This window comes from Echeneis naucrates, chromosome 21 (assembly GCF_900963305.1).
Source record: "Echeneis naucrates chromosome 21, fEcheNa1.1, whole genome shotgun sequence".
Classification (NCBI taxonomy): Eukaryota; Metazoa; Chordata; class Actinopteri; order Carangiformes; family Echeneidae; genus Echeneis; species Echeneis naucrates.
In genome coordinates, this window is record NC_042531.1 from 16587765 (window position 1) to 16602777 (window position 15013).

Sequence of the window (15013 nt, forward strand, 5' to 3'; positions counted from 1 at the left end):
ATGTCATACTTTTAACATTTAACGGCCCCATTCTTGGTAGTTCAATGACTAAAATCAGTTTTACTTACTAGTTTCCAAGTTTCCATTCACAAAGGGCTCAGCTACCCTTTCAATGCCTAGCATACTCAGCAATGTACAAACACGTACCATTTGCTATGTCCCGATTTGGAAAGAACTTAGAGCAGGTTTATCAAGCTGTTGAGTGGTGTACTGTAAATAGTGGATGAATACAAACTTCAGCAAAATTAAGGAACCTTTAAGTCAGTAAGATATGTTACAGTAAATGGGACATTTACCAGGCTATACAAATATGCTGCCATTTAGTCTGTCATTCAATCACATAGTTATTGAATAAAAGAACCCCCCTCCACCCCACGCAGGCACCATGTCACCAATAATGTGAGGAGTGACGATATTCCCTCTTTTTCTCAGACACACTCATACACACAAACTCACATACTGTGTCAGTAGTCATTATTTAGACTGACAGAGGTAGATTTATACCCAGAGCTCTTTCCATAATTGAACAGTCTTCGCCTCTCTGTTTCCGCCTCGCCCTGCTCAGTCAGCAGGTTTAAAACGAAAACTCTGGCCACCTTCTGTTTCTCAGTTTGAGGTGTGTGTGTATGTGTGTGCGCTCAAATGCGTCTGTGTGTGTGTGCAAGTGTGCATGTGAAGGAAGAGAAAGAGCCAGAGAGTCACGACAAGTTGCTTTAACACAATGTTGTTGAGGAACACTTTGCAGTAAGCAGCTGTTAGAGTCTTAGTTCTTTCAGACCAATGACTTCAATTCCCCCCTTAGTCTAAAATGATTAAAGGAAAAAAACTTCCACTTCCAGCACTAACCCATTGAAGATATACAATTTTTATATATTATCTACAACAGCAAACGTAAAATAAAGAATGATTGCAAAGTAATTTATGTAAATAATTATACTGACCTTTAGAAATGCTATAGTGAAGATCCTCATGGAGGACGAAGGAGTAAGAAAGGAGAGGGGGAGAGCAACAAAGAGCAGAATGGGATTAGATGAGTGGAGAGGAGATGGAAATAGACATAGGAGGCCAACAGGAACTGTGTGTGGTCACTAATTAGGAAAATGGTGGTGAGAGGTGGAAAGGGTTATGTTCCCTGATTCATCTCTCTGTCTTACTCTCTCTCCCTCTCTCTCTCATCTACCTCCCTCCCCTCTATATGGGGGGCTAATTACAGAGGTAAAGGGCACCAAATTAAAGCAGTTTAATGTCAGCAGCTGGGAGCTACTTATCCAATGTTAATATCTAATTTTGTGTTCGACTGTGTATATGTGTGTGTGTGCATGTGCTGGGACAGCAATATGAGGCCACTCATGTTGGTCTTACATAATAATCCTGCATACTTTCATTTTGAGCAGTCTATGTAAACAACTCAATAAAATTATGCACACACACGATACACACTAGAGGAATAAATTGACCAAGACACTGAAAAGAACTCAAGGCTATTGGCAAAGGTTAGGAGTTCACACTAAGCATAACACACACACACTCCTTACAGGGTGTAAGGAGAGGAGAGGGCGTAAGAAAGACAGAGAGAGCGACCACCAGGCAAGTTATGGAAACATCTAGAACAACAAAACAAGCAGTAAATCAATGGTGGGCTCGGATTTACTGAGCTGGTGGTTAGACAGGACAGCAAATAACACCAGACAGAGTTACGGCACAGAGAGAACCCTGAAAAGTTAAGAGGAGTGAAACAAATTGTAGGAAAAGAGCAAAAGAAATAGATACAGTCTTAACAAAGAAAGAGAGCAAAGCACGGGTGGAAATCTAAATATGCCTCAGGGAGAGATGACAGAAAGAGAGGCAGTGAAAGAGTTATGGAAAAGAAAATTGTGGTTGTGGTAATACAGAAACAACACTGGATAGGGTTTCACTTCTGTGATGGAGAGAAGGACAGAGGAAAAGAAAGCCTGATTGTGTATTTGTGTAGAAAGAGTTTCTTGTGGTGTTGATTGGGGTTTTGCGCAGCAGAACTGAAACCGGTCGGATTTGTTGTGGCAAATGCCGATTGAGGATGGAAGAACTGGGGGAGATTTGTAGAGTCGAAGGTTTGATGAAGAGGAGAAAGAAAAAAGAAAGGTAGAGCAAGGAACAAATGCCAGAAAGAAAGAGAGAGAAAGAAGTAGCTTCTGAGAATAATTTGGTGAGAGGTTTGTGGTGTCAACCTTGTTCCACACTAACCAATCTTGTGTTCGCTTACGTCAATATAAAGACACACGCTTAGGCTATATACCAGTGTGTGTGTGTGTGTGTGTGTGTGTGAGAGAGAGAGAGTGAAAGAGAGACAGAAAAAGAGCTGCTAAAACATTCAGGGACATTTAAGGAATCTTAACCAACAGTAGAAAAATGCTTATTAAGACCAGAAGGTCTTGGGGTTATACTGACATACCTCACTGCTGACGTGTGTTTGTGTGTGTGTGTGTGTGTGTGCGTCTGTTTGATCTATCGTACAATGGTTGCATGCTGCTGTGCACCAAGGTCAGATTGAGTGCAGCATCTATCATCACAGGATTTTGTGCGTGCGTGCATGTACGTCTATGTTGGGGTGACGCGGGTGCCAACCTGCAGAGGACAGAATGAGTGGTGAGGCCCAGTCTTCAGCTGAGTGCCAGCTCCTTTCCTCTGCCCAGACTGTGATGAACTTCAGCCTTAACACGCAGTGCCAGAGAACAACAGTGATGTGTGTATGTCATCAACAACATCATTAGTTAGAAGATAATGCTTTGCCCACATGTCACAGCTGTACAGTTAGGACACAGCTCTATCCCCAGTGTTCAGTGAAGCAGTGGCAGAAGAAACTGGGAAAAGCAGAGCTCAGATGTGTTCAGTGTGAGTCAAGAATTTCTCCACTCAAGCACTGATTAAAAAAAAAAAAAAAACAAAAAAACATGTTTAAAGAATGTTTAAAGAACATTAGCATTCTAATGTTCTAAAATAAAGTGTGATGTAATACACATCACCTCATTCTGTTCTGTTGTCACCTTTTTATTTTTTCTTTTGACAGAAGCTACCACCGTACCCGACACAGTGACCCCCACCATTCCCAGAGTGGAACAGACAACTGCTGTTATGAGACCAGGTACTCAGACAAACTAACACACACAAACACTCAATTCAAGCACCCTCACACTCAAGATGTCCACACTCACTCGTGCAGATTTGTTGCATGCACACATGCGTTTATTTTCTCCCTGTCTCTCATCTACCACACACATAATCGCGCTTGCTGGCGCTCACACTCATACTCTTAAGGTCAAACTCATGATGTCACCATACACCACAGGGCCTCTGGGCTTTGAAGTCTGTTGGATTCAAGTGTCCCACAGGAAGCTCAGTTTGAGTGAAAATAAGCTCTCAGTCAGAGGATCTCGCCTCCTCATGCACACACATTGACACACATACTGGCAATGTCACTCAACAGCTACGGGTCAGTGAGTGTCACACAAGTGACCTCACTGAAGTTTATGTTTAGCACGGTGGAGTACAGAAGTTGGAAGGGTCTTTGTTCATCCATGTTGTTGTTACACAAGTTAACTCAGCAATTTAACAGCCGTCAAGAAAAAACAGGTGCATTTTATAATGCTCTACTTTCTGTACCAACATTGTAGAGAATGCGTTTGATAGTGATACGTAATATTTTCTTCCTTTGAACCTATTTGCAGTGTTGCTCTTTTTTTTTTTGTCTTTTTCTTTCATCTAAACATATTGGGACTCGCTCCTAAACCACTATCAAAACAAAGAGGAGCCAGCCATTATTTGACGGGGTGCAAAGAGCTTTCTGAATTAAGTCAAAATAAAGCAGGCAACTTCTGTTTCTGTCACTGTAAGCAAATAGTCCCACGTCTGTGTGTCTTTCTTGTCCTGCAGCGACCGCTCCATCCCTGTCAGCCGTGTGTGACTTCGAGCAGAGCTTGTGTGGCTGGTCGGCTGATCCCCAGTCAGGTGTGAGCTGGTCCCTGCACACAGCCAGCAGCAGCGCCACCGGACACGGCACACATGAGACAAGACAGGATCTGGCTCTGGGATCGGACAGTGAGTACTGCTTTTGCTGGTAATCAATTCCAACGGCACGCACATTTGGAAGGAGCACATTTTCCAGACCCAACAAAATGGTGTTTTCTACTTTTTCAACGAAGGAAACAGAGTCTCAGAGCAGTCAGCAGTCTCCGACTTTACTAATGTTACTATTACTGTTATTGTGCTATTAGCATCAAGCAGTGTATCAACTTGACAGTCATTGCCCACTACTTAACCCCCCCGAATTATAGCTCATTATTACCCACAAGTGCAGCATGAGAGAGTTTAAAATCTGTACTGAAAACATGTTAATACATAAACATGAAGTCTTTTGGATGATTACCTCTAAATAGCATTGCCATAAAGACACAGACACTCATTTTACCACCTCCACAGAGAAAGAGTCCAGGTTCTCTGGGCAGAAGAGAGCCAAAATCTGTTCTCATCACCTGGAGCATATTTCATTTCCGGGATATTTCTCATTCCTCAAACACAGAAAAGAAAGCATTGTCATGTCTTGATGTTTGACCTCCCTCAGCACAAAGCTTTCTCAAGCTAATTAAGAGCGAAGCAGTTGTCCTGTGGTGGAATATTACACATCTCAGTGCTGGGAGGAACCACTGACAGCAATTATGATGCAAGGATTTCACTCTGATCTGGTTAAAGTGTGTACGACGACTTAATTGGGGAGTTGTTTTGTTTTTTTTTTTTTTTTTTTTTTTTTATGTAAGGTTTAACACTTAATTTCCCCATAACCTAGTTTGTCTGTTTTATCTCTTTATCTCACTTTTCTTTTCCTCCTCTGCCTCAGATTTTTTTTTTTTTTTGACTTTTTTCATGTAGTTTTACTTCTTCAAAGTCCTCTGTAGTTAACCTCCTTTTTTCAAGGGTAGACATTTTTTTGTTGGCTCCTTTATATTCAGTATAGTATAGTATAATATATGGCCTCCTTGATTTTCCCCTTTTTTATCCAATCTTTTACTTGCCTGTTATCATCATCTCACATCTCTCAATTTAAAGGTTTACCATGTTTCTTTCATTCTATTTTCTTTCTTTCCTCTTAGGTTGTCCTCCTCTTTCTCACATCTGCATACCTTACCCAACAGCATATGATTTCTGCATTTTCATCTCTCTTTCCATCACCACCCTATCACTCCTTCTATCAAAAAGATCAGCTCTTTCCCTCCTCGCTGACCTCTCCCGCGTTTCTCTCTGTGCCTCTTTCCACATCTGTCCGCCTTTAATGAGCCAGCAGGATAACCACGACTGTTTTATCCATTACACAAACTCAAACACACACACACCAACTTTCAGTGACTCACTTACATCTCTACACCACTCTCTGTGCTCCTCTCTCACACACATATTTTCTGTACTGTACTTATGCATACATAAAGCATGCACACACACACACACACACACACACACACACACACACACACACGGCCCAAAGCAGTAAGATATGTTAGATGATGGTTTTGACAGAAGTGCTGCCTTAGCGCTCAAGCTCTCCCAGAGGCTCCACACACACACACACACACACACACACATCCTACACTCAAGGTGGGACTGTCCGTGTATTAAACATTTGGATTGTGAATGAGAGTGGAGTTTATCTCACGCCCACACAGGAACGCACACACACCTGACCTTGCCATCCACCAAGGTTTCCTCTGCATCTACTGAAGCCTTCCTATTTATGGTTGACTGAGCAGCTCTTTCATAAACAGACAGGGCCTGTGACATGAGGCGAGGATCTACATCACACTGCTGCCTGAGTCTGTGGTGTATGTGTGAGTCTGCAAACACTCTTATATGCCCAAGTGTTCGAATGTGTGTGTGTGCAGGTTTGAGTGTGTGTAATTGACTTAGCAGCATCGCTGTCTCAGTGTTAGACAGCAACATGACATTAAGTCTTGTTTTACAGGAACATTAGTGCGGCACCCTGTCTGGAAGCTGTCTCCAAATGCAAATCAAATCCCCATCCCTTGTTACTGAAAGGGCCCTTTTAGGGTTTTAAAGAAAAAATCCAACCCAAGCACAGCTCATAAGTTATTCTTTTGATCTCAGATAGGGTAAGACTGAAATCGTTTACCCTGTGGAAGTTTTCCATCGAAGGAAACTCTTTACACTTGTTGGCAGTGGTTCAGTTATTGATAAGAAAGGGAAAGTAGGAATAGAGAGGGGTTGAAAGACAGTGCAAAGATAGTAAAACTGGCAGCTTGATATCAGGCTTTAACATTGCTGATTTTGCTTTCCACTGTCGTTATGCGATACACAAGGCATTACTGTGCACCAAGACATGAACCAATCAGATTTCTCTGCGATTGTATCAACCCTTAAACAAAACTGGTATAGGTATTTGATTTTTAGGAATTCATTCAAAGAAGTAACCTATTATAATTTGGACATTTGATGACCATGCAACACATTGACATGTAAGTGCAAGAGTTGAGTTCTTCACTCAACCCACAAGTAGCTGACCGAAGTTGGTTCAATGGTAATTTAGTACACACATTTTTAAACATCTGACTTCTATTTTCCTTATTTAATTGTGACCATGATTTCTCCCATAAATGATACCACAGTGTCTTAGCAGCTGGACTAAACTACTCACAGGACTCTGAATACAAACGTCACTCTCTGAAATCATCACCCAGGCAGCGAATACAATGTTTGTTTCCATATAAATTACATTCTCTTAGTTCTCTGAATCATTAATGGGGCAGTTTAGAAAAAGAGCACCAGGAATCAGTGTGGTATGTGTAAAGAAAGAAACAACTTTGCCATTTGATCAACCTTTGCCACTCAACCCTCTGGGGAAGTTTAGGATGCGTAGACACATATACGAAGAAATGTACTTCCACATTTGGGACGGTTGCACATACACTGTGATTACAAAAACATCTATACGTACGCAAAATGACAAAATCATACATACAAACAAATCACATAAAAGTACAGACACACAGACACTGGCAGAGAAACACACAGATATAAACATAAACAAGGATGCCTACAAATGCATTGACACTCATGCAAACAGGCACAAACACACAAACACATACACATTTCCATCCCTCCCTCAGAGCCGATTCTACATCCCTGCCTATCCCTCCCATGGAGAGTTGTTAATTAATTCCCTCCCTTTGTACATTCGCCAAGATCAAACACAGAGAGACAGAAAAACACTGCAACTTTCTCTAACTGTACTTAATGAGCAACGGTAATTTAGGTCCCTATTTTCATTGCCTCCAGGGGAAGAAACAGAGTTACCTCAACCCAAATCCATTATTCATTAAGTGGGATGTGCAGCAAATTCTGTTGACAGCTTTTTTTCTGTCTTAGCTGAGGGAGGGAAAAGACAGGTGAGCAGATAGATGTACTGTCTCCCTTTTTTCCTTAATTCAACCCATACTCCATATTTTCTTTGTTTTTCTTTTTGTCTTTTTCTCCTCTCCACATTCTCTCTCTCGCTCTCTCTTTATGAGGTGTCACACACAGTGTCTGTCTGTCGATAAAAAGACTATTTGCAGCTCCAGCGAAGCTTTAACTCTTTGGCCGTAATAGGCAAACCAGACAAACAGCCAAACACAGCAGCAAGCTAATGATTATGGTGCTGGTCGGGTGAGGGAAAATGCTATACTGCTCCCCTACTTTCTCGCTCTCACTTTCCTTTATATGTCATGTTTGCTCACTCTGACAACCCCTTCTTCCTCTTTACTGCCTTTTTTGTGCCAAGAAGAGAGAAAGAAAGTGTATAATAGTTAAAAAAAAATGGGCAAAGTGAGTTAGTTTGGGGGGGACATATACAAAACAAACACATTCCGATTCGCTGCTCACACACAAGCTTTGTGCTTATAATGGTGTGAGAGCAAGAGAACGAGGCGCCAGCGTTCAGAGCGATTAGAGCGGTTTAGCTGAATTGTGTGTGTGTGTGGATACGTACGTATATGTGTGTGTTCATCTGTATCCATAGCCATTAGCAGCCATGATGAAATAGCAGTCTCATTTGTGGTTAAACCTCATGCCGCAGATTGATGGTGGTAATGCCTTAAACTGTAAACAACCACATCCCACTGCATTACTACATCATACTGTCCACTGAGCCTGTTTTACTGGTGAGCAGTGATTACTCTCTGCAGCAGCACAGTCACTAATGATAAAATTCATTGAGGTGAAATCTATTAAATTAATCAAATGCAACCAATGCATAAAAAGGCAAATATGTTTTAACATATTATATCAGTATCTATCCGTTTAAAAGCCAGTAATTAATTCTTCAATTATATTTCAGTGACAATGTAACAACATCGCACCTCTCTGCTCTGTCTACTCCTTTCTGCCAGATTTCTCAGGCAACTACCTCCACCTGGATGCCGGCGGCCACACGCAACGTAAGCGAGCCCGGCTGCTGAGCCCTGAGGTGGGGCCAGAGCAGGGCCCATTGTGCCTCCTCTTCTACTACCAACTCCAAGGGGAAGCCCAAGGGAGTCTGAGGGTCCTCCTGAGGGACAGCGACCAGGAGGAGACGCTGTTATGGGCACTTAAAGGAGATCAGGGGCCCCATTGGAGAGAGGGGCGCACTATCCTGCCCCAGAGCCCTAAAGAGTATCAGGTAGGTGCTGTTTTGAAGGGTCTCTGGGGAAAAAAGCATTTAATAATTTTCATCACTTCACTGTAATTGTTCATCAATTGTGTTAACGTAACATATCTACATGTCCCTTCTCTTCTCCTGTCCAGGTGGTGTTTGAAGGTTTTTTCGATCACATCAGCAGAGGCCACATCCGTATCGACAACATCCACATGAGCAAGAGCATCGAGCTGGAGCAGTGTACACGTAAGTGAAGCCAGTGGTTTACCTGCCTGACCATTTATTGTCTGGCTGCCCGTCTTTCCATCTGACTCCTTCACACTACACCATTCATGCTGTTTTCACCAGCAAGCGGATGAGAAGGGGAGAAGGAGATAAACTGTTTCTCGTTTTTTTCACGCACGCACAAAAAAGAGAAAAAGAGAGATTTAAAAAAAAGAAAGTAGGCCACCAACAGCCTATGGGCATGATTCTAATCTATCTTTCATTATATCGCCGTCTCTCTATCGCCTACAGTCTTCCTGTACCAACCTCCCTACCACTGGTTGACTCTTTTTTTCTCCCTGTTTCTCTCTGACTTACCTTGTTTTCCACTAATAGTCAGTCATCAAGCAACAAAAAATAAAAACTGTAGTTGTGCTTTGATTAAGCGCTTGAGAGAGTCTCTGTTCCAACAACAAGGCTTCAACAGTATCACTACTGTAACTATTGGTTGTTATCAGCACCTTTCACATTGTCTCTCATTTCTCATTTTTTTCTTTCCCTGTTTGAAAAACTGAATTAATTGCTATAAGTGACTTTATAAAGTATTGGCAATATTTTATGTTTGACACACCTCTTTGCCTACATTGAAATTTTTAATGTACTTTTTGTCTGAGGGTCACTCGTAAGGTTCCACACCATCTTCTCTTCTCCGTATTTTACTTTTTAAGGTGGCACTGATCATCTAACATGATACCTACAGTTTTTAATTATTCCACCATTCTTACAGCCTCCATCCTTTTCTTTTCATTCTTGTTTCCTTTTCACCATCTACTCTCAACACAATGCTACCACTTGGACACTTGTGCTGCCGTTTTCTCCTTATGTTTCTCTACCTTTCACTTTCATAATAGATGTCACATCCTCTGGCAAATAATAAAAAGCAGTACATTTTAGTTGCTGTTCCCATGACCCTCTAAATTACCTCCACCTTGCCATTCTATTCCTCATTTTTCCTTTTCTCTTTATACTGTCCCTTACTTTATTCACCTCATCTTTCATCCGTTGTCCTCCTAACTTTTTACTATGGCCTTTCGACCAAGCATGCCTTGCTGCTAATAATATCTTGGGTGCTAACCTTGAATGAAGAAAGCAAATATCCGAGGACAGACAATAAGGTAGAATGACAAAAATGAGAGTAACGCGGAATGACCAAGCAAAAAGAATAAAGTACAGACAGAGAGAAATAGACACAACTTCAAGCTTTTATTTTCTCTCAATTTTATAAAAATAAATGTCACCTAGGACGATTAAATTGCCTTCAAACTCCATTGTTAACGACACCTAAGAATACTTGTCGCTCCTAAAGGGCATAACAAGTGCAGCATTTCTGTTAAGTCATTAGAAATGTCTGTGTACATTTTCGTTGTATTGGGTAAATGTAGCAAACAACTAATGCAACAATACTCTGCACAAATCCCAAATTGATATACTTGGCTCTGTATTTTATACTACAAATGGCTTATCTGGAAATGAATAAAGTGGTAAATGGACAGTAAAGTAATTTACAATCTGCATAAAGAGATTTTGTAATAAAAAAAGGGCCTAATGAGACACACACATTCACAGTATTCTCACAACTGATACTTTGGAGTCTGTCTGGGGCTGATTGAAACTGAATCAGCTAAAGTTTGTTCGCCCAGTGAAGTTTACATTGTAGTAGTTTAACCAGCATTTCCTACTGATATTATATCACTGCTTTATCATCCATTTACATTTGCTAACCACCATCAATAACATTTCTCTTCTGTCTTTCACAGAGCCTTTCCCTGCCTTAACTCCTGGCATAACCAGTAAGTTCTACTTCCTGTTCCACTTGTACTCACTGTGACAAATGTCTGTGCTCCCTGCCTGTCGCTAAGCTCAGCTCTCAGCACTTCACCAGGGCTAAGTAACCCTATTTGTGTCTAACATGTTGCCGTCCAATCCTAAATAATACAAAGAGGAGCCACATTTATCCTGGGAGAGATGTTTTGTTTTTGTTTTTTTTGTTTTTTGTAATTCTTGCGGTACATTTACAGTAGATACATAAAAATGGTGTGGCAGAGTTTGTGGGGGATGTTACTGATATGTGGGAGAAAATTGCAGTGGCAACATGACAACTTGATGGAATGGATCTTTTGCATTGTTTCAGCATGACTCCCTGCATGCTGGGCTGAGACTCTTGGATTTGTAGTTTGATTTCTCTCAGGAAGGAATGACATTTTTCATCACATGAATACAAGATAATTTGCTGCTACAGTAGCACCACGGCATTAGAGTAACAACAAGGCATACAGGGCATTTGCACTTTCCATAGACTGGTGCGGGTCAAGTCTTTAATGGTGCACACTGCCTTTGTGTGATCCGTCACGGGTATCCAGTTGGTAATTCTTGGTGTGCAAGTGTGCCTAAAAAATGCAAAACCCCCACAGATTATTGAAAAGGTGTTCATTTCCAAATTTTTGTTGGGTCAACAACTTATAAGGTTACATAGAAATGAAGTTTGAAACCAATAGGTCATGGTTAAACGGTCTCCGTCTGCTTTTTTTTCCCTTCTTCTTTTGGGCGTTTCTGAAATAAAAGAATTTCACACAGCTTGCTCCCTCAGTCCAACCGTCACTGCTTTCTAATTTTAGAGAGCAGCAGGGTCGCTCCTCATCCATTACTCTATCGTGATTTGTTGTCAACATGCAAGCTCTCACCCTCTGTATTTAGAACCATATAAGGATGGAGTAATGTGTGCTGTGTCTTTACTATTTCCTTTTCCCTCCCTCTGCCACTTGCTTTGCTTTTCTCCTTGCTTTTCCCTGCTTCTCTATTTCCATGTATTCCCTTCACTTTTCTTTTCCATCCTTACTTTCCTTTATCTTCAGTTATTTTTCCTTTTTTCTGTCTCCTGTCTTCCTCTCCTCTCCAGTGAGATCCTGCTGATCCCACCTGAATGAAATGCAGAGCTAAATTCCATCCAACTTCCCGTTTCTCTGTTCTCTGTATCTTTTTTTTTCCCTTCTTCCTCAAACAGACCAGTCTGAAAGTAGATGAAAAAAGGGCTTAGACAGATTATGCTACTGGATCTCCTGCCTTCAAAGCTTGGGTTGAGACCTAAAACTCTGGCCACGAGACTGCACTTAGTTTTAAAAAAAAAATGTACTGGAAACTTTGCTTCACTGTGACACTCAATTCCATTTAAAGTTGCAGTTCATTTAAGATACAGCATATACTCCACTTCACTGCTCGGACGACCATAGAAGCGGTATATTGCCATTTACCGCTTGCAGTTTGTTTTTGTTATTTTTGTTATTTTGTGATTTTTATTTGGTAACTGATTTCAATCAGATTTGATGGCTTTTATATCGATTATGATAATAACATGGGTAATGCATTGCGTTGAGGTTGTACCTGAAGCACGGTTGTAAGAAATTGGGTTTCCTGAATGGGGGCAGGGGGTCTAAAGCACAACAATAACTGCATGATTATTGTTCCTGAACTTTTATACAGTTTGTGTCCATAGCAACCAAACCAAGCCAGGTGTTTGTCTGCAGGTCTCTGTCTATCTGTGTGTAGGTTTAGGTGTGTGCCTGTGCGCAGATATTATTGTGTGTATGTGTCTGTGTGTGTCAGTGTGTGTCTGTGTGTTTATGCCTCTCATGTATTTCTAGTGTGTTAGCAGATCAAATCATTCACAGAGTATTATCAGATACTAAAGCAACTCATGGTTTTATTCAGTTCAATAAATAAAATAACAAGAGCTGAGACCTCAACTCCAAAAACTTAAGTTTCTGGGCTCTGACTCTGATTTTTATGTGAACCAGCTTGAACTGCTGGATGGTGTAGAGGCATCATAGCATGGCAGCAGTGTTGGTTCTTAACTCGCAATGTGTTTTCATGAGATGGAGCCACAGGATAAAACAGTAAGTTCTCTTTTAGGATGCTGAAAAGTAAGCTAAGTGCTTCTAAGTGAAGACTGAATGCACTGAGGAGAAATGCCGAGATAACAGAAGAGTGAGGGTGAAGAGGCAACATTCAAAGAAGCAGTCTTTCTTCATGAAAACTTTCCATAGTATAACAAATGTTAGATTGTGCATAAAATCAGAGCAACGAGCTTTGAGCAATTGAAGCATAAACTATATTAATTAAAGAGAAATTGAAAATGAGAGATTGAACAGTTTATAAATGGAGGAAGTACGAGGAAGAGTAATGGCTGACTTTGAGTTGAGAAATTTTGCTTTAATCTACTTATAGCCTTCATCTATCATAAAGTGACTAAAGTGGTGATAAAAACAGCTCGAAAAAATATATTGAATGAAACTGAACAATGTGACCTACAGATCTTACATTTTGGGTGAACCATTATTTCAAATTATTTCAGCCAAAGAAACATTTCTCATGACACACACACACACAGACACACACTTAAAACAGATATTTTACCTTATACCTCCCTGCCCTGTGTGGTGGTTAATAGAGTAAAATAATATGATCTCCTTCCCTATTATCTTATTTTAGAAAGCATTTGTGTCAGTTTATAATGTAAGTTGTTTACCCATTGTTTTGGCAGTTATTTGATTCATAAACGTGTTTAGGACTTGTTTTGGACTCGTTTCTGTTGGTGACGGAACTTCTTCTGTCTTGATGTCTGTGTTGAGAGACTTGGGACTTACGAAAAGATGACTCCAGTTATGAAATTGTTTTTAGCTTACTGTAATAACATTGATCTTAAAAACTTCCCTCCTTTTTATGCCTTTCCTCTCCCCCAAAAAAGCTTCACAATCAAAGCTAATTTTGAATCCTAAAGGAGTACATCTGAACTTGAAGAAAAAGCTCTCTGGTTTCCTTGAGGTTCGATATCTTTCTCTGCACCTCTCCTCCCTGTCCTCCCCCATCCTCTCATTATTCCTCTTTTCTTTAACATCTCCGTGCTTGCCCTGGCTCTGCTTCCTGTTTCTTTCTTCTTTTTTGTCTTCCTTCCATTCATTTTTCCCTGCTCTCCCTTTATTCCTCTATCTCTCGTTCCTCCACAACCTCTCTCTCAGTGGGTTTCTTTCACAGTGAGTTGACAGAGTATTGAAGTTTCAGACAAACCCTTTAATGCAGGATTAAAGATATCATGGCAGGATTAGCTCTCTCTCTTTACTTCCCCTCCCTCCCACCCTCTCTCCCCTCGCTTTCTACCACAGCTCCCTATTTCATTTCATTCTTTCTTCCAATAATGCCTTTCTCTTATCCTTTCTCTGCCCCTGTAATTTCTCTCTTTCTTACATGGCCTTTTCTTCTTGCCACTCGACTCCCTTTAGCGTGATCCTGCCCTGATAAGCATAACTGCGTTCTACGAAACAACCACTTAACACTCCCCAACCTTTTGGCGCAGTCACTCACTGCATAATCAAGGCTTTGCATTCTCTGATTGACTGTGAATGCATGGCATGAGCCCTTGCGTGTCAATGTGCAGCTAATGCTTGTGGCGTTTGCATCAACCGAAAATTCAGTCCAAAAGTCCAAGTGCCTTAGTGTTTGTTTTGATATTGAGCCAGTAAATCCAAAAGATGCTTGCTGTTGATTTTATATGTCAGTCTATGTTCAGTTGAACAGGTCGACCAACAAGGCAATAACTGCAATTGACTTCTCCATTTCTGGACTGTCCTTAGCTACTGCTGCTAAGCCTGTCAAGCTTTCCATTTTTGCGCAGCATTTATGAGGTGTACAGTGACAGCATTCTTAGATTTACTGCTGAGAAATCTCTTATTTTCTTTAAATAGTGCATGAGACATGACAAAACTAGTCTGTTTAGCTTGATGAAATACCAACTATTACAGTTGTTTAATGAAGTCAACAGAGTGGCTTTTATATATTATCTTGTGCTGAACTACTGTTGTCTATTAGTCAATCCACACAACTAATATATATCAAGGTAAATAACAAATAGTATTTTTCTTGTATAGCAGTGGAGGGTCACTTAGTTTTATAATAATAATGCTAGTATAACACAAACCTGTGAAAATGGGAATCTCAGTTTAATTATTTGTACCTTGTACCTTGAAGATTTGCTGCTGACTACAGTAGGTGCAAATCAAGTTATCAAAAAACACGTAACCCACTTCTGAATTTTTGTGGAAGGAA

The 15013-nt window shown here is 40.7% G+C and overlaps 1 protein-coding gene across 3 annotated transcripts in view; it reads left to right on the forward strand.

Moving 5' to 3' along the window:
- Positions 1–15013, forward strand: part of LOC115061710 (neuropilin-2-like) — an 84717-nt gene that overhangs the window by 58365 nt on the left and 11339 nt on the right. For 2 of the 3 annotated variants that reach the window (XM_029530177.1, XM_029530176.1), the window contains 5 exons: positions 3047–3121; positions 3910–4074; positions 8409–8677; positions 8803–8899; positions 10675–10707. In XM_029530177.1, the coding sequence (XP_029386037.1) occupies positions 3047–3121; positions 3910–4074; positions 8409–8677; positions 8803–8899; positions 10675–10707 (639 nt within the window). The remainder of the gene's footprint in view (positions 1–3046; positions 3122–3909; positions 4075–8408; positions 8678–8802; positions 8900–10674; positions 10708–15013) is intronic. The other variant, XM_029530178.1, reaches the window with a different exon arrangement.